The sequence below is a fragment of the Orbicella faveolata genome, unplaced genomic scaffold, assembly GCF_042242905.1.
Source record: "Orbicella faveolata isolate gen_17 unplaced genomic scaffold, um_ofav_v1 contig_26, whole genome shotgun sequence".
Taxonomy (NCBI): Eukaryota; Metazoa; Cnidaria; class Anthozoa; order Scleractinia; family Merulinidae; genus Orbicella; species Orbicella faveolata.
The window spans coordinates 7636659-7655296 of record NW_028301554.1 but is presented as its reverse complement, the minus strand read 5'-3'; the positions used below and the strand labels follow the sequence as shown (position 1 = coordinate 7655296).

The window sequence follows — 18638 nt, the reverse complement described above, 5'->3', positions numbered from 1 at the left end:
CACTTTATTGTGCGTGGAGAAATCACTGCTTTACTCAGCCATGTAATAATCGAGTAATCGTATGGAAGCCACCAGCTCATATTAAGACTCGTGCAATTTTGCGCCCCACAACGCGGAACAACTGACACACGCTCATGACATGGTACGTGTAGTTCTACATTCCCGTTCCGAGTGCGCACGCCCATGTTTTGACGGCCACGGATTGAAACCATCTTGGCTCGCCGTAGACTCTGAACTTTGTACTTTTAGTTGCTGCGAAATGACCGCAGTTCGTGACGTTTCCAGCCGCGGAATTTCCAGGGAAAATCCCGAATGGATTCCACTGTAAATACTTTTTAAAAAACATTTACATTTGCCAGAAGACAATTTAAGCTAAAAAAAATCGTCCTTAGATCATAGAGCAAAATACAGACCTTTCTTTTGGCATGAAGGCAACTGACCTTTTTGAAAATTATACAAGGTTACTATTACAAGGCAAATTGCATCGGGAAATGTTTCGGTCATGAGCTCCTGGTTTCAGTAATATGAGGGTCCCCAATAGGTTTGGCGGGATGCGAGATTTGGCTTTTTTTTCGCCGTGATATTCCAGATTTGAGCTGAAAACAGGGGCGGGAAGCGGGAATTACAATTACGAGCGGGAGCGGGATTTCGTGTTTTTATGGGGTTGGGATGCGATATTCGCAAGGGGAACAGACCAGCGCAAAAACCGCAAGTTGGGCAGAAATGAACCTTTTGTGCGTATAGCTGTGTCAGGTTTCAAGTAATGAGTGGCAACGGCTCTGTACCCTGTCAGGTTCGGTCAAACGCAGCCATTATCGCTTGACTAAGTTAGTATCATGAGACTGTACGAAGTCTTTGAGTCCTATTGCGATCCTCTGACATCAATGACATCCATCCATTTCCCACATTTTCGACGTTTGTGAACGTAATCTTGACCTTCCCCCGTCCCCGGCCCGGCCTTTCTAGTTTTTCTAGTCATTCGACCTTTTCTATAGCGCTTGTCTTGGCCAGGATGGCCACATTGGGTGGCGGTGATAGTGACGGATTTACCGAACGAAGTATGAGACATTATAAATTGCGTCGCCATATATTACGAAAAGTATGTGCTAGCGGGAATGCCTTCATTCGGAAAGAAAAGTTCTGAGCCCAGATTTCAAGGAAAGTGAAGACGCTGAAAGCTCTGAAAGAAACTGTCAGGTGTGTTTACGGGCCATCCCTGAATATGGTAATGAAACATAACTTTCTTTTACTGATACGTAGCCAAAAGAAAACAAAACAGTAAACAGTTTACAGAAAGAACGTTATAATCATTTGTGCTTACCTATCTGCTACCTATTAAATCTTTCTGATATTTTATGCGATATCTATTTTTAACAAGTTTCTGTGTTAATAATTAAATTAATTATTAATTTACAAAATTAATAATTAACGCAGAAACGTCTTTGAAAAGTAGGCGGGATCGGGATTTCCAGGCAAAAAAGGGCGGGATGGTGGGATTAACAGCGAATAAAACGTTGTCTGTCCATTTTAAAGTGATACTTTTTGGGGTCAAATAAAGCTTGAGCCAAGCCCAGACTTTAAATATGTTTTACAATAATCAAAATAAATTTTTAACCTTTTTTGACCTTGAAAATAAATTTCTAACTTTTTAAAACAATGGCAATTGTTTCGAACATTTCTTTTAACCATAAGGAAAATAAAGTAATCGCTAGCCGTCAAAATGCCAAAATATTGAGACCCTCCAAAATAACAGGTGATTGTGGCGTTTTAAATTTCTCAGACGCAGTTTGGACGGAAAACATTCGGTGCCATTTCAGTGTGACAAGGCCTAAAAAATGTTGTTTTGTCGCCTGAATAAAAAAGTGTTTGCTGCCGCATAATTTAGATTAAAACATTCCGCGTGCATCCCATGGTGAATATGCAAATTGCTCAACTCGCAAAACGATTTTAAAGGTGCCGAGCAGTGAAGTTGTTCGGTTCACGCCTTCTTGCCGAGGGAACGGCCGTCATGGAAGGCGAAGAGAGCAAACACGTCCCTGAAAGCGAAATTATCAGGTCTCCTTTGCAAATGCCGAGAGTTTTCAACCGACTGGTTGAATTACCGATTGTCAAATCAACATGTGGTCGAGTAACGGGCATATACGACCTCGCCAAAGAAAAGAGTAAAGTCGCCATGATCGGTTTGAGCGCAACTGAAGTGTCGTTGAAGGCGGTCGGGGCCGCTGTGAAGGTTACATACACTGCTTTGCCTTCGTCTGGTTTGGTTGGGAGTCTGAAAGGCAGCTTTGAAAAGAAAGGTAGGCCCCTACAAAATCCCGGCTGTAAGGTGTAGGCCATTCTTGAAACTCGCACCTGATGAAGCATGTGACAAGATACTGGTCTCTTAAAAGACGTCGTGAAAACTTTTAAGAAGAGTAAAATGTTAAGACGAGTAAACTTATTTCAAGATGAGTACTGAAGTTTTAAGAGCACTCTCTATATTATCTATTTAGTAGTTGTTTATAAATCGAAGACATCTGAATTCGGTTTCTGATTTTAACTTAGTTAATGTTGAATTGGACAAGCAAGTATTGACGGCTATTGTCAGTATTCCCATTCATGACAAACAACGTAATTTTTGTACTCTAGTTAGATATTATATTTAGACCAGTAAATTGCCCATTTTGATACAGATTGCTAAAGCGCGAACTTCACCCGGTGCACCCGCGCGCGCGTAGCTAGAGAACCAAATCTAATTCATGAATACCGTGCATATATTAAGCAAGGCCCAAAGAGGTCGAATTTCTTTGCCTCCTGATGGTGGTCGGTAGAACAACAGTGACTTCATTGTAAGCTGAACTGTAGGTTAGAAAAAGACTGAGAAAAGAAAGAGGCGAACAAGAGATTAGCCTCTGTATCAAAATGAGTCTCGTAAGGTAGAACTGACCCTTCACAAGGCTCGGTGCACATACAGACAGGCACCAGCATAAGCAAGCGGGACACAACAACATAAACACAAGGGAAAACGCAGGCTCATAATAAACAACAACAGCTCGATTCTCTTAAAGAGAACGTGTGTCCCGGCCTGAGGACGAGACATGCTAATTCTTGTACTTACGCTTAAACTTTTGCGTCGGTAGAAATAACCCACCCACTCATGAAAATGATAATTCACTAGGCTAGTATTCAAAAGAAAAGCCATTTCCTCTTTATACATGTGACCCAGTCTTATTGGTAACATGTTCTATCATCACTTGAACAGTTTCTCAAGTTGATAACATGGCTTGCAACGGACTGCAGTTCTTGGAGAACAAATGGCCAGAGGTAAAAGACTGCACAGGCAAGGTACGTAAGGACGCTAACTTTCTGGGGAAAATTTAAAATAATTGATCTGACACAATAAAAACAAGACGATAAGCTGTCCTTTGATTGTGCTTGCTGTTTCAAATTCGGTTAAATGTGATCGGTAAAGCATTTGTTGTTAGAGTGGTTTTCAATTGAGTGCCGAAAGACCAAAACCATAGTTATCACTCTGGCCAAACACATAAGACACAAGCAATCCGATGAACCAATCAAAACTCGAAGAAAATATTTGCAGCTGACGCGAAGCGCGGGAAAACGCTAGCGAACGAGTCACGATTAGTGTTGGTTTTACTTCTGATTGGATGACAGAGTTGCACGAGCTTTTTAAACCAATCATGTAGTTTGGTAATACAAAACCATAGTATATGCAAATTACTTTGGACACGAGTGAAAGCCTCCCAAGTGTAATAAAAACATGGGTAACGTATTTCGTCGAGTTTCATGATGGTGCTTAAGTTACACGCAATTAATTATTGGCGCGCCTGGAATGCCACTCATAAATCAGACCTTGTTTACTTAGTGGCCTACCTTGTCTATTTTGTCAGATTGTGGCGGCCGGAAACGCAAAGCTCGAGCAATCTGACGTTCTGGAGGTATTACTTACTGTGACAGAAGCAGCAGTTGATTACTTCAACCCACCCCAGCGAAAACCAAAAGACGTTGAGAAGGATGGCCCCCCGATTATTCAAACCAAGGTCGATCGAATCCGGGCGATTATTAATAGCTTCGTGGATGGAGGAGAAAAGGTACGGACGGGACTGAAAAGCGTTTAGAATGCATGCTTTAGTTTCATGTAAATTATATTTGAGTAAATGTGTACGCGAGATATGCTGGATCTCTCATACAGTGTCCGTCCCTCTATCTCCAGGTACTTCTTGTCGCAGCCTCGGTTCCATTGCGAGTCACGCTGGCTGGATTTAATGGCGCCAAAACAGTGGCTCTGTGGTCTTTGGATACCACAAAGAGCGTGCTACACCATTTACCGGTAAAAACCTGCCTCGACGTTTTCATAAACACATTTATAAGTTCTGGCAAGACCTGGCAAGACAAAATGAAGGGTAGTGAGTTGATCCCCCATATAGGCCTTATTCTTTGGGTAATCCTTCTCAAGTTATTTTAGACATGCTTCCCAGGTCTTCCCCCTCTAATGTTAACACGCGTGTTGCGTGGATGTCTTCGTGGATGATGAAAATGCTGTCCACTTGAGAATACCCTTGGGCAGTCTCCCAGGTCTACACGGTCAATTGATTTCGGTGACGTGTCCAAAACGAACGGCTCACACTTAAATTTTCGCTCCAGACCACTTGACCCGAAACCACTGACCGCGGCGAAATATTGAGGCCTAGGAACTAGGCAAAGAAAAACCCGCATCATCGGATGCCATCGAGAGTGATCTCAAAATAACTTGAGGGGGTTTCCTTGGGAATAAGCCCTTTGTACTCTGCCTCTCATCTCCTCTTGGTTCTCAACTGGCCCAGAGCTTAACTAGAGTGTAGTTTTAGCAAAATGTTACCTGGAATACCGTGAATAATCAGTTGCTAGTCACTTTTAAGCTGATCAATTTTATTTTGTGAATAACTGGCCGTCTAAGGAACAAATAACTGTGGTTCTCACGTTAATTAAAAAAAAATGAATATTTTAAATAATGCAAGGACCACAGTCGCCAAACAATTAATAATGAAGGCTTTTCCAAAATTCTAGGTAGTGGACAAAATGTTAGCAGCCCTCTTCGACCGTAGCGATAATGACAAAGTTTTCTTCTCTCCAGTGGTCCTGGATGATGGAAGGGTATGTTAACAACAACTCTTTCACGGTAACAACGAAAAAAAATCACGAGAGGAAAACAAAAAAGCCCATTTCCGAGTTGCCTTGAGCCTCTCTTTCAATGTGAAAATGAGTTTAATTTGCACGTGAAGGAAATCTCGTTTTCATATGAAGGCATGGACACCAAGACTCGTTTTGAGAAAGAGGCTAAGGGTAATTCAGAAATGGCCTATTATAGGTCGGCGAAGCCACATGAACGCTTCTTAATAACGAGAGGTCTGGGGTGAGTCTCGTCTCGTTTTCGCTTTTGGGATCTTTACTAAGGAGTGGACAATATGGAATGAACTAAATCGACGAGCAACAAATTCAACTCTATTTTCTTGGTTAACTGTAGAAAATAAAAAAAAGGCGTTTGTACTGATTTATCGCTTTTCACGAGTTTTTTTAAGTCAATGGTGTTGTCGTATGCTTATTCCGACAGGAGGTCCTGGGCCGGAAGCAAAAGCCTCGGAGATCTACTCGTTATAAACCAAAAGGCGACTACCACCGAATCATTGAAGCTTCGGAACCATTTCCGGTTTCTCCCGAGCGGAAGCGGAAGTTCGACAAGGAAGACGGCGAGGAAACATTGACAGTAGAGCTTATCAGTGTTCCCCAGGACTACGCTTCCGATGAAGATCCCGACTACGTTCCGGATCCCGACGAACAAGAGGATAGCGACTCATTGGAAGACAACGGCGACGACGACAATACCGAATATGAGAACGAGGGTGACGAACAGGACGAAGGCCAGGGGGCGAAGATTTCCGACGTAACCGAAGAGAAGGAAAAGGCAACTTCCTCGCTTAAAGTGGCCCCTTTAAAAGAAGCCGGTGTAGTCCAAGGAGAGGGAAGGGTTTTCAACAAGACCCCAACAAAAGGAGGCGAGCTAAGCCCAGGTGTGCAGAACATGGTGGAAAAAATTGAAGTTAAAATGAGTTCTGCTCCACAGAAAACCGAAAATGTTGCCGCGAAGGAGGCTGCGAAAACAGGCGTGGTCAATGAAGAGGGAAAGCATTCCAACAAATCCCAGACCAAAGTCAGCGAGCTCAGCCAAGGAGTAAAGAACTTGGTGGAGAAGATTAAAGTAAAGGGTTCTACTCCACCGAAGACGGAAAATGTTTCCGCGAAGGAGGATGCGAAAACAGGGGCAGTCAATGGAGAGGGGAAGGTTTCCAACAAATCTCAAACCAAAGCCAGCGAGCAAAGCCAAAGTGTCCAGAACAAGGGAGAGAAGACTGATGTAAAGATGCCTGCTTCAAAGAAAACCGAAAATGTTTCTCTTAAGACCGCGCTGCGAAAACAAGCGGAACAATTAACATTGATGGAAGGAAAGTAGTGTAAAGACGATGCTTCTCCGTAATAATTGATTTCCATCAATCAGCCTAGCTAATGCAGTTGAAACCCTTTAGAAGAGACTATAGTAAGCAAAATTGATTAAAAGTTGCATTTCGAAAGATACGGGCCTCTGAGATTTAATTTTTTTTTTTTTTTTCTGGGATGGTTCTGCAGTCAACGAAGTGTTCTGGATATTTTTCCCTAGACTGTTTCCATTCTGTTTTTCACACGAAGATCAGGGGCTCGTTTCTCGAAAGCCCCCAAAAATTTTCGGGCCCGTGAAGCCATAGCAAAATTTCGAACCTTAAGATTACAGAACTGTTTTATTCACATATTCTTAATATGAACAGAGGTTCCCTTCATACAAGAAGTTTCAGACGCATACACTTGTCCCTTTTTAGATACAGATGAACTGAAAATGGCTTTACGGGCCCGAAAAGTTTCCGAGGCTTTCGAGAAACGGACTCCAGGAAGGAAGTTGCGGGGTGAGGGCTTTTAGACAAGAAGAGACTGAGACAAAAACAAGGTCCATACCCCTCTCGTTCTCATAGCTGCCTGTCAATCTCTGCCGGCGGGACCTTGGCCAGAAAAAAAAGAAGCTCTGCAGACACATGATTTGATTGGCTAGATTCATGGACTGAGATTTTCACTACTGTGATTCAACACTGCTGTCTCTTAGTGATTTCTAGCTTGACTGTGACTTTAAGGCAAGTTTCCTTTAGGCCCCTACCCTTCCCATATGATGTCAAATGCCCCACCCCAATAACAACTGCTGCCGTCAAATTCCCACCCCCCCCCCCCCATGACACAATTCAAGAAGTTGTCAAATAACCTGGGGTATACCCCGGGGGATGTTGGTGTCCTAATTGATCGATGCGCGAATGCTGTGATGCAACGCCGTCGAGTTGCTCGATCACTTTTGTTCAGCAAAATTATTATGGCGTTGGAAATAAAACAAAACAAGTTTCACGGATAACTAGCTACGGCTCTGTGAAGCTCATCTTTTCAGTATGGAAATGTGATAAGCTTGTTAAAATACAAGGTTTTGCAAAGTTTAAAAAATTCTGTTGGTAGGGTTTAAAACAATTTCAAGCTTTCAAAAATTAAGGTGGTTCTGAGCCGTCCTTACAGCATTCTTTTAAACTTTGCAAAACGGCTTATCTTAACATGCGTATTAAAAAAAACGATTTAAAAAACTCCGCGTCTCTATATTTACAAACAACGACTTTTAGACGATACTTTTTGATATTAATCGAATAGGGTATATTCAAATTTAGCCAATTGCAACTAGAAATATCAGAAGTTTACTTAACGTTTTTTATTGTTAAGGGTGAGAACAGTAGTGTGCAGAAATATCATGCCATGTTTCATTAATTTCTTTTAGCTTGCAAACAGGTGATCAAACATGATGCATATTTTTACCTCAAATTTCAGTACTTTTCATTGTTTAACAATTCTATTGACATTTCTCCAAGACAAAAGACAGTTGAACCAAATTAAACCTCACCTTGCTGTATCTTTCTTGAAGTCAATTTTGCGTGCGTGACTTTTGTAACAACTGGAGGTATTCCATAAAAGATTACGTAATATTTTAGCCAATCACGGCCAGCTACGGAGCTTAAAACGTGTGTGCCACCTGCACTAATAAAAAAGTATAAAAGTGAAAAAATTCAGCGCGAACTTGCACTCACTAGTGGATCTATAGATTGAAATGGCGTATAAAAAGATTTCAAATCAAGAAACGTACGACTATATGTTCAAAGTCTTACTGCTTGGAGATGCCGGTGTTGGAAAAACAAGTCTTATGTGGAGATTTTCAGATGATGTGTTCAATCATACATATATTTCCACCATTGGGATTGATTTCAAGTTACGCACCATCGAAGTACAAGGACAGAAAGTACGCCTGCAAGTCTGGGATACAGCGGGCCAGGAAAGATTTCACGCTATTAGCGTGTCTTACTACAGAACAGCTGCAGGAATCATGCTTGTTTACGACATCACGCGCCGGCGATCGTTCGAGAACATAGCTAAGTGGTTAAGGAAAATTGATGAACATGCTAAGGAAGACGTCATCAAACTGCTTATAGGAAACAAGTGCGATATGGAACAGCCAAGAGCTGTTATGCGTGAGGAAGGAGAGAAGCTGGCCGATGAATACGACATGGCTTTCTTTGAAACCAGCGCCAAGGAAAACGAAAGCATCAATGAAGCGTTTGAGTGCATTGTGGAGGAAATTATGAAAAGATTCGTGCCAGGATGGGGTTTAAAAGAGAAAGACAAGCCCACGAAAGACGCTGTAGTGGAAATTAAGAAGAAAAGTCGCTTTGCCAAAAACAAGGAGAAAAAGTGCTGTTAAGAAAGTCTTTCATATTGACTGTATTACTGACAGATAGACAATATTTTCCAAATTAACTTTATTACAGTTGGCATGAAGGGTTGTATTTCGGTTTCTTGCAGAGGCGAAAGATCACACACTTATTTCTACCTCACGCTGTTTTGTTTACATTTCCTTTCGAGACAGGTATCTAATTAATATTTTAGGTGTAGAAATACAACAGTTCTTGCATATCCAAATTAAAATATATTTAGGTACAAGTCTGTTTTAGATACACTGAACGCCGATAAGTTACTTTCTAACGTTCGTATTTAAATAATAATAGCTGGCAGCTCAAATAAAAAAGAATTACTTTAATAGCGTGGAAAACGTAAATGGTTAAGAACGTAATGTTAAATAAACAGAAATCTCCCCTTTCCCCACCGTTAGAGGGGGTACTAGCTCATTACAGATTTTAAATTGGGTTGTTGCTCAGCAACCCATAATTAGTAATTGCACTGGCGAAAAGCTACGTGCTGAATACTGAATCTTTAGTAGACAGATCAGCAGAAATTTAGAAATAATAGATAGAAACAGAGGGCCACAAGCTCCTGATAAAAACGTGAATTTTGATCCCAACACTAGAACGAAGAGATTGAAATAAAAACGACAATATTTCGATTTGAACCAGAACGAGGATGGAGGCAACCTTGTTCCCAGGGTCCCCTCTAAAAGAGGAAGAGAAGAGACCTTGGGAACGAGTGCAAGGGCGTTGGGGGGTAGGGTGAGGGCATAATTTCATTCTCGTCCCCACAGCCCTTTTCGCTTCTCTTAGCCGGCGGGGCTTTGGCACTAGCCAAGGCCCCGCCGGCTAAGAGAAGCGAAAAGGGCTATGGGGACAGGAATGGCATAATTTCAGCTGCTCTATATTCTATTTCTGTATTTCTCTATACTTCCTTTTTCTATTTTTCCATATTCCTCTTTCCAGCCCATTGGGAAATTATCATTTCAAGCCAATAAAATCACGCGTCTCCCGAGCCGTCCTTTCCTCGTGCCAAGCCCTCGCCGGCTAAGGAGAACGAGAACGGTGCGAGAACAAACGCTATCGGTCAGCGGGTGCCTGCAATATAATAGCAATTCAAAATGGCGGAAGAAGTAGGACCGCCAACAAAGAGACCAAAGAGGCAGAAAAATGTGTTAATTGGAGTTACTGGAAGCGTAGCGAGTATAAAATTATCGAAACTCGTAGATGAGCTACTCCTCTTGGAACCAAAGGTATTGTGTAAACTTGCAAAAGCAAACGGTGATCTTTCTTCTTTCTCGCTGGCGTGCCTCGATAGCGTGCTTTCAGATTTCATAGCTAGTGTTTGTTTATAAATGCTGAATTCTGTATAAGCCTATTCCAGGCTTTCAAACAATGTTATTTGGAATCTTGATCTTTACTCGTGCTACTTTTAAGAACCTAACCAAACATATATCTACCCCTACCCCCTCGGGTCATTCTATTTTGTATGAGCTAAGCAAACTCTGGCCCTCCCTGTTGATGAGGGAAGTTAAAATAGGTCAAAAGGCAAAAATGATGCCTCTTAGAAATCACCCAATGTTACTTTACCCCTTCAAGAAAACGCTAGTGTTCTTCCAAACCCCGATGGAGCTGGGGCCCCCTCAGAAATGAATTTCTTAGTGCTTCATTAACAAGGGGGGTGTATAGACATAACGAATGGCCGTCGTGTATCCCACTTTAGGGAGTTTAAGCAAATCGCTACGGCTGGCTCTGATACGGCTGCCGGAAGTAAATTTCCCCCAAAATGAGACACTGCGCATCTATGTTGGTTGCATTCAGCCGTAGCGTGAAATCTGACTGCGTGAGTTGGGATGTTTTGCCGTAGTGGCTACTACATCGGGTTTATTTCACTTCTCTGGCCCTTTTCAACGGACTTCTCGGCATTTTAAGAATTCCATTGGATACTATATCCTTTAAACTCAATTTAAGTCAAAGATTGTGTCAAGGTTACCTTTCATAAGCCTGTAAATCCGTATCCTGAATTTACGATAAGTTTTGGCAAAGGTGCTGGAATGGTGAAGTGAGTCAAGTGAAATATTCTTGTTGAGCACGAGGTTGTTTTTATTTGGTTAAGTTTGCTTTGAGGGTTTGGTGAAGATGTTTTATATCTGGATAACTATACGATGCTATTTTGCTTCTCTGAGTACTGATATATTTGTGTTCTTCACTCGATATTCCTTGAGATATTTGTCTCTGAAATTATATATTTCATCTATCAAATCGTTATGGTACAAAGTGTATGGCATTTGCTTTCACTCAGGAATAATCTGTTCATTCTACCGAATAAGGGCCATCGTCCTTTGAGCGAAGCCATTTGGCTGTGAGAAACTAAATAAAAGAGATTTTAAACTTCTTAGCCGATGTTTCTTTCATCTTTGTATTTCGCTTTACTCGCTTAACTTGAAATTTGGCAGACCACTGAGACGTACTCTCCCGAGACCTTTTCAGTCACGGCAGCCGTAGTAGCACCAGCCGTAGTGATTTGCTTAAACTCCCTATTCTGCCATTATACCGATCAATAATTGAGGGGTTTTGCCTTAAACAGGGTCAGGTTGCCTTATAACAAGGCCTCAAGGCCTCAGTGAAATTTGAACCTAAGTTTGCATTACGTATCCCCTGCAAGGGGCTGGGTGGGGGATAGGGGTGGGGGAGGGAGAGATAAAGCAGCAAAATCAAGTGGTTTGTAGAGACATAAGCAAACCTTAACATGTTGTATATGCGCATAACAGAGTTGATAAGATAGGCACGTTACAGGAACTACAGTCGAACCTGTATTAAGCGGTCACCCTTGGGGAATGGCTAAGTGACCGCTCAAGTGACCTCAAATTGAAAACATTCAGTTCCAGTGTTTTAATGACTTGCAAAAATAAACAAGGAAATCATTTGTTGTACCTCATGTGTTACATTATTTGAAACTGTATGAATGAGTAATAACCCAATTTTGATATATTAAAATTCAGCCTAAAACAATAGACCTCAGCACGAGGCTCTGGGGAACAAACCCCACAAACTCTGTAGTTATTCCCTGGAGCCTCATGCTGAGGTCTATTGTCTTAGGCTGAATTTTAATATATCGAAATTGGTCTTTTGACACCATGTGACCGTTTAATACAAGTAAAGACAAATATAAAAAAAGTTCTGTTGGGACTTCGCAAATAGTGACTGCAACCGCTTAATAGAGGTCAAAATTACAGTAATTGGGAAATAACTTTTGGGACTTTGAAAACTGACTGCTTAATAGAGGGTGAACCGCTTAATACAGGTTCTGTATTTTAAAATCTAGAAGAACTTGTTAATTTTATTTTGTTATTGGTAACATATATTTGATAACTGTAATTTCCTATTTTGTTACTTCTTCCAGCCAAATGTCCAAATCATTGCCACAGAAAACTCTATGCATTTCTTTGACAAGGACAAAATTCCTGTGAAAGTGTTTAGAGACAGGGATGAATGGGAGGTAAGTTTTAACCCCATGTAGACCAGGAGGTGGGGGTGAGGGAGGTAGAGAATGCAGGATCTGCCTGCACAGACTTAAATCATTTATAATGCTTTCAATTTTTAAGTAAAAGTTCCAACTCTTCCCCAATCATCTCTGGAGAGACTTGGGAGTTCCATTGAATGTTATGAAGAAGGGAAGCACAATCTCCTTCGACTCTTGCCCTTTCCTTACACAAGAGACAACTAGCAACAGGTTTTGACCTTTGGATTTTCTAAAGTTTTGGAAAAATTAAATAATTAAGATGCAAAATCCAAGATGAAGGTTACTTGAAGGTGTACATGGAAAAACAACCTAAGTAACATCAGATAGACTGCAAGATTCTCCTTGCAAATTGCTTTTTGCTTCCTTCTATGAAAAAGGAGAATTCAATATGAAATCAAGAGGCACTTATGGCTTTTTTTTTCACGCACCACTTCATTTGTGTAAATCATATGTTTACCACATGATATAATGTCGTCATGTCATGTTGCTTAATCCTGAAAGGAAACATTCTTGGATGTAGACCAAGTTTCATGATCTTTGCTCAAAAATGTTCTTGAAGTTATGCAGTTATGGGTGATTGGGATGCAATGTCTCCTTACAAAACCAATACAAACTCACGAGTCAGAAAATTTGCTCATGGAAGAAAAAAATAACTTGGATTTTGAACAAATTATCCCATCTAGTACAATGAGGAATGTATAGAGATCAGTAAGGAGAATTTGTAAGTTGACCGTAAGGCTTCCAGGTTAAAGAAGTTGGTATTTGAAGCCTTTAATTGCATCGTTGGGTTCGTGTTCCTATTGTAAAATACATGTCTAAGGGACCAGTTTCTGTTGGTTTTGTCTGGCAATGTTTGCTAATTTTGTTCCATTGTTGATTTGCCTTTCTTGTTATACCGTAAATCCTCAAATTAGCACCCAGGGTACTTATTTCAAATTTAGGAGAAGACGGGGGCGCTTTTTTGAGGGGGGCGCTTATTTAATTTTTCCCAAATCGAGGCCTGACATGATCACTTTATCTGCATGTAAACAACAACATAAACTGTTTACCGACATAAAAAGCTGATCCTAAAGTCTAAATCGCGGCACTTTTAGTAATTGTAACTTTTTCCTACACTTGACATGTTCACAAAATGCAAACAAGGTATAATTCTAATCCTACACAACGAAAACTATACATCCTTTGTTAATTGTCTCATTATTCATCCACAAAATGGGGGGAGGGGAGGGGGGCGCTAATTTTAAATTTTGGCTGATAGGAGTGGCGCTTATTTGAAGTGGGCTCTTATTCGAGGGGAAGGGGGCGCTAATTTGAGGATTTGTGGTAGTTCAGAAACAGATTATTCTATAAAATCTCTTTTTCCTTAATATGTAATTGTTGTGCTTTGCAATTATTGTGACCATAGTAAAATACCAATTTACATCATGACTTTGTAAGTAACACGAAATTGCACAATCTAAAAAAACCTAATTAGCAAGATAATTAAGAAAATGGATCGATGTTTAAAGATAAAATCTCTCCTTTAACCGGTAGGCATGGAGCACTATGCAAGATCCTGTTCTACACATTGAGGTACATGTAAACTAACTTTTTTTCTTGTCCAAAATACTGTCAATGCCTCGACAGGCCATTGAATCAAAAGGATCTGTTGCTACATGGCACAGTAGACTAAACAGTTTTAAAGTTGTAAATGACTCAGTGTATCACAGTCAGGAAATCCACCTTTCAAATTTTGTATTAATTTTCAGTAGCTGCGACGTTGGGCCGATCTCATGGTTATTGCACCACTAGATGCCAACACTATGGCCAAGATAGCTAATGGTTTATGTGACAACCTCTTGGTAAGTGCAGTTATAGTAAAAATTAGGTCAATTAATTGGAGCCCAGCACACTGCCAAATTATTAGGCCACACTTGCCTCTCATTAAAAGAGCAGTTCTGTTATGCTTTTGCTTCAATGTCTTAAAAATTCTTATTTCTGAATAATACGTATTGTTTAGAAGCATGATGGCCTTATGGTTAAAGCATTAGGATCAAGGTATCAGAATGACCAAGAGTTATTTCTTTGGACTGTCTCCTTGGGGGGAGGGGGGTGGATGGGGGTGTACTCTCCCAGTATGGACCACACACCTCACCATGTGAAAATTCCTTCTGTACACCTCTTGGGTAGTAATAAGCCTCTAACTAGTGATTTCATTTTTTAAAATCAAGAGATTTGTGATATTTTGCACTGAATGCACCAATATGGTAACAATGACAAGTTTTGGTATATTAACAGACCTGCACAGTTCGTGCATGGGATGTCAAGAAGCCACTGCTATTCTGCCCAGCAATGAACACGCTTATGTGGGAACACCCCATCACCTCGGAGCATGTTGAACGGCTTATAAACCTGGGATACTCTCATGTTCCACCCATCAAAAAGACACTGGCCTGCAAAGATACAGGTGAGATTCAAATGATTACAAGACCCAGTGCCTAATAGTGTGAAACAAATTTACTTTCTCTGAAATTAATACCATTATATTAAAAGGTGCACTTTTGTTAGCGGCCTACTTTGCAGTTTTGGCCATCAGATCGGAAATTTAGTGAAACTTCTCAAAGATATATTAACTTACAGTGTTTAACATGTGGACTTGTTCTGTCTCAGAATATTAGAAAAGCATTATACACTACAGAAAAGCTTCAAAATAAAAATTATTTTTATTTCAAATTTTATTCAAATCTATTTTCCATGTTTTAAGGTGTTGGAGCCATGGCTGAAGTCACAAGTATTGTCAGTTTAGTAAAGGATCACCTTGAGAAGATGACATAACTTAGACAGCTTTGTTCCTGAATTAGAGCAGTTCCTATTTTTACACAGTCCACTGAGTAAGAAGCAGAAAAAAGGATGAGAGGAAAAAATGGCTGTATGAACTCTGAACTAAAAAGAGGAAATGGTCTAGTCTCATTCATTTTAATTTAAAATATGCACTGAGAAGACTTGAGAGAAATGGAAGTTACTGTACAATGTTTAATGGGTATTAAGGGCATCTTGTCAGTTGCTAGGGTCTCTGTCATGTAAATAAATTATTACAGTTACTATGTAATACAGCTGTAGAACATTATACATGTATGTACAAGTTTCAAAATAAATGTAGTTATTTTGTGTTACATTTTTTCATATGTTAGTTGATGGCCACATGTCTTGCATGTCTTTGTCCATTCATCAGTTTCCTCATTATAAACCTCACTTTCAGCAAATTCATGCTGATGCCGACTAATATCTTTCTTCCAAGTACTTGTTCTAACAGCACGGCGAAGCTCTGTTGTGTAGAAGAAAAGATGATACATGTACTGATAAATGTTGAGGATGCAACCTTGAGCATGCATTGTCATTGTAAATGGATGGACAGACAGACAGCTTGACAGACATACAGACACAGAAAGCCAGACAGACAGAGACATACAAACAGACAGAAAGAAGGAAGAAGGAATGCAGGCAGGTGGGCAACAGGGGAGGGGGAAGAGGGCGGACGGACAGATGGATTGAAAAATGGATGGACAGAAATAGGAAAGTGGGTAAAAGGAAGGAAGGAGAGTACTCTGTTTAAGGCATTTGGTTAGTCAGGGAGCAAAGCAAGCTGTATAGAGCAGCAAACCTTTAACTTTCTTGTCAAATTTTCTTTGCTTTTGTGCTTCTCTTTTCTCAGCTTTTTCTTCTCTTGCTTCTTCAAGTCCTTCCTCACCTCCCCACACATCATGTGCACGTTGAACAATCTGCAACAGTATGATGTATCTCTTTTAAAGATATTAGTCATTCCAAGTAACATTGAAGTCAGATTGAGATACACTACTTGAATTCTTGTTTCCTTTTGAAGATCAGGGAGAGATTGGGTGGGATTGGGAGAAGACAAGGGTGCCCCCCCCACCCCGCCACCCCTGTCTTGTCCATGCTGCCCTTTAGTCTTGTGTTTACGTTCAAAGGAATAAAAGTTTGTTGGTCCCTAAGCGAAATGAGAAGCAGTCTATACCATTTCCTTTCATTATGAAAGCCACTTATGTAAAGTGCAGATAAATACATGTGCAAGTATCAAAATTAAGGACAAAAAAACCTTGGTACCTGTGATTTGAGGTAGAGCTTCATTTCACCCCTGGAATGATGAGGGTTCTTCTTTAAAATATATTTCAATGATGGTTCTCTTCTGTCCAGATCACAGTCTTTTAACAAGAATTGCTGTAAAAAATTATATCTTTTTTTTAGCAGTTACCATGTTATAATACAGCTGTAAAACATACATGTATGTACAAGATAACAATAAAAGATTCAGATTGTTTCTTATGTACATTTTGTATTATGAAAAATTTTGAGAGTAGCCATCATGCCCAGGACTATTAGCCACTGGCTTTTTGCTGGTCGTCAGTGCTTCCTAAGAACACTGATGCAAACCAAGAGAATGGCTTCATAGCTGTTTGCATGCTTACATGCCTATATTTCATTCCGCACCTCCTTGGCCTCTGTCTTGGTTATAAGAGCATGTTTTCCTTCATGGTCTCTGCAAAAACAAAAAAAATTATAACAAAAAGAATCAGTTGAAAAGGATTTGATCTCCTGGCTGGCATAAGACAGGGTGCAACATTCATTTCAATGTCAAACTGTACACCAGAATACTCTGCATAGTAGTCAGTAAGTAAGTTAGTACAAATTAACTGATAACCCGGTGGTCCAGATAAACAGTTTATCTCCTTTTCATTGTCTTTGTCAATGCTTTGTGGGTTAAAAAATCCCCTCCACAAGACATTCACTACTGTTAACCTTTTAGAGATTATAACTGAAGGATCTTTCTTGCTTAAAAGGCAAGCAAACGATTTCTGGTTACTGGGACGATCTGCACACATCATGTTATGGAGCATTGGCATGCAGCTAACAGGCTCTGGAAAAAAGCACACACTTTTGATTTAGATCACACAGATTTACTGCCCATTTTCTAAGTTTTCTAAGAATAACAAGCTATTTTTCTCTTACAAATTATCAAGTATTTGCACTAACCTACAGTTATCACAAATAGGAACTTCAAAATGCTTGTAGACATAAGAAGTCAAGAACTCTTTCTGGCATTCACAACAATGTAGCCGGTCTCCATGAAGTATAGGAGCTGTATCAATAGAAACAAAATATGGGTGACTTTTTAAGTTGGCACACACCTTTGAGGGATACTCCCTTTTATACCATGCCAAAGAAAAAAAGCCAATCAGAATACAGGAAAGCTGTTATATATTTGATGATATCACAGCCAACCTTCCCATCATGCACTGCAGGCATGTCAAATTGATTGTGTTAGGCACTGTATTTTCTATGACATGGTATAAAACAGTTATGCAAAACTCTCTTGTGATATCCCATGAAATATCCCACTTCTCACTTGTATTTTCTTGGTATACAAACTCACCTAAAGGTTCGTGTGTATACCCAGAAAATACAAGTGACTCATGGGATACCCCATGGTACAGTACCACTCAAAAGCATTACATAACTGGCATATATTCAGGGCTCAAAAAAAAAAAAAAAATAATAATAATAATAATTTGAATTCAAGCTTGCCCTTCTACAATTAGCTCTCAAATTGTGCTTGCCCTGGGCAAGTCAGGCTGCTCTTTTTCGTTAATTAGTTGGTAGAGGACTAACCCATCAGGCAAGTGAGAATGAAAAGTTACCAGTACTTGCCAGGCAGGAAAATCTACTTGTCCTGGATGACTGAACGGCACTTTTTGCGAGCCGTTGTATAAGCTATATAGCAGGATATAGGAATGCGTGGCTATTTTTGTCTGAAATGGCATAGAGTTTGACCATTTTAGTCTGAAGTATAGTTTTGAATTACAAACTGCTGTTATGTAACTATCATCGTTCGTTCTCTTAGGCCACTGTATAGTTTTCAGTGTATTAATCAAATGAGTAATTTACTACTAAGCTTGCTTACCTGGTTCTTCGATAAGATTCTTTGGTGCTCCATGTAAAGTTTCTTCGTCATCAGTGTCCAAGAGAAAACCACCGCCTGTGTCAATCACACGAGAAATCGAGCTTGAACTGGCGGTGTCTTGTGTTTTTGTCTCTGGATAAGGGCGACTAGAAAGCCTCGCATTACGAAGCATAAGCGCTCTCTGTCGATTTCTTTCGATGCGAGCTCTCTGTGCATCTGTTAGCTTTATCTCTGCCATCGATCTGGTTTTCGAATGATTTCTCTCAGTAGAAAATCTAGCTCTGAGATTTAGGACCTCATATGACCGCCATCTTGAAATGTAATTTGCGCGGTTACT

At 40.3% G+C, this 18638-nt stretch overlaps 3 protein-coding genes and 1 pseudogene across 5 annotated transcripts; 3 read left to right on the top strand and 1 right to left on the bottom strand.

Moving 5' to 3' along the window:
• The first annotated feature begins 1891 nt into the window (after positions 1–1891).
• On the top strand, positions 1892–6602 carry LOC110059413 (uncharacterized). 2 transcript variants are annotated; one of them, XM_089296318.1, is made up of 6 exons: positions 1892–2297; positions 3242–3324; positions 3888–4088; positions 4211–4327; positions 5044–5130; positions 5588–6602. In XM_089296318.1, the coding sequence occupies exons 1-6, from the start codon at positions 2009–2011 to the stop codon at positions 6482–6484; spliced, it is 1674 nt and encodes a 557-aa protein (XP_089152444.1). In that variant the 5' UTR covers positions 1892–2008; the 3' UTR covers positions 6485–6602. The 2 variants fall into 2 exon arrangements, with proteins under 2 accessions (XP_089152444.1, XP_089152445.1); XM_089296319.1 differs by lacking the exon at positions 5044–5130.
• Positions 6603–8119: 1517 nt separating this feature from the next.
• On the top strand, positions 8120–9178 carry LOC110059253 (ras-related protein Rab-10 pseudogene; annotated as a pseudogene).
• A 735-nt stretch (positions 9179–9913) lies between these two features.
• On the top strand, positions 9914–15497 carry LOC110059264 (phosphopantothenoylcysteine decarboxylase-like). 2 transcript variants are annotated; one of them, XM_020765970.2, is made up of 6 exons: positions 9914–10075; positions 12226–12321; positions 13879–13917; positions 14097–14186; positions 14623–14791; positions 15089–15497. In XM_020765970.2, the coding sequence occupies exons 1-6, from the start codon at positions 9944–9946 to the stop codon at positions 15157–15159; spliced, it is 597 nt and encodes a 198-aa protein (XP_020621629.1). In that variant the 5' UTR covers positions 9914–9943; the 3' UTR covers positions 15160–15497. The 2 variants fall into 2 exon arrangements, with proteins under 2 accessions (XP_020621629.1, XP_089152150.1); XM_089296024.1 differs by lacking the exon at positions 13879–13917.
• LOC110067924 (DNA repair protein complementing XP-A cells-like) lies at positions 15029–18624 on the bottom strand. Its single transcript, XM_089296022.1, has 6 exons — positions 18302–18624; positions 17374–17479; positions 16831–16879; positions 16447–16560; positions 15986–16103; positions 15029–15649 (listed from the first exon to the last, which is right to left on the bottom strand). Exons 1-6 carry the CDS (start codon positions 18537–18539, stop codon positions 15495–15497), a joined length of 780 nt encoding a protein of 259 aa, XP_089152148.1. The 5' UTR covers positions 18540–18624; the 3' UTR covers positions 15029–15494.
• Between the last annotated feature and the right edge of the window lie 14 nt (positions 18625–18638).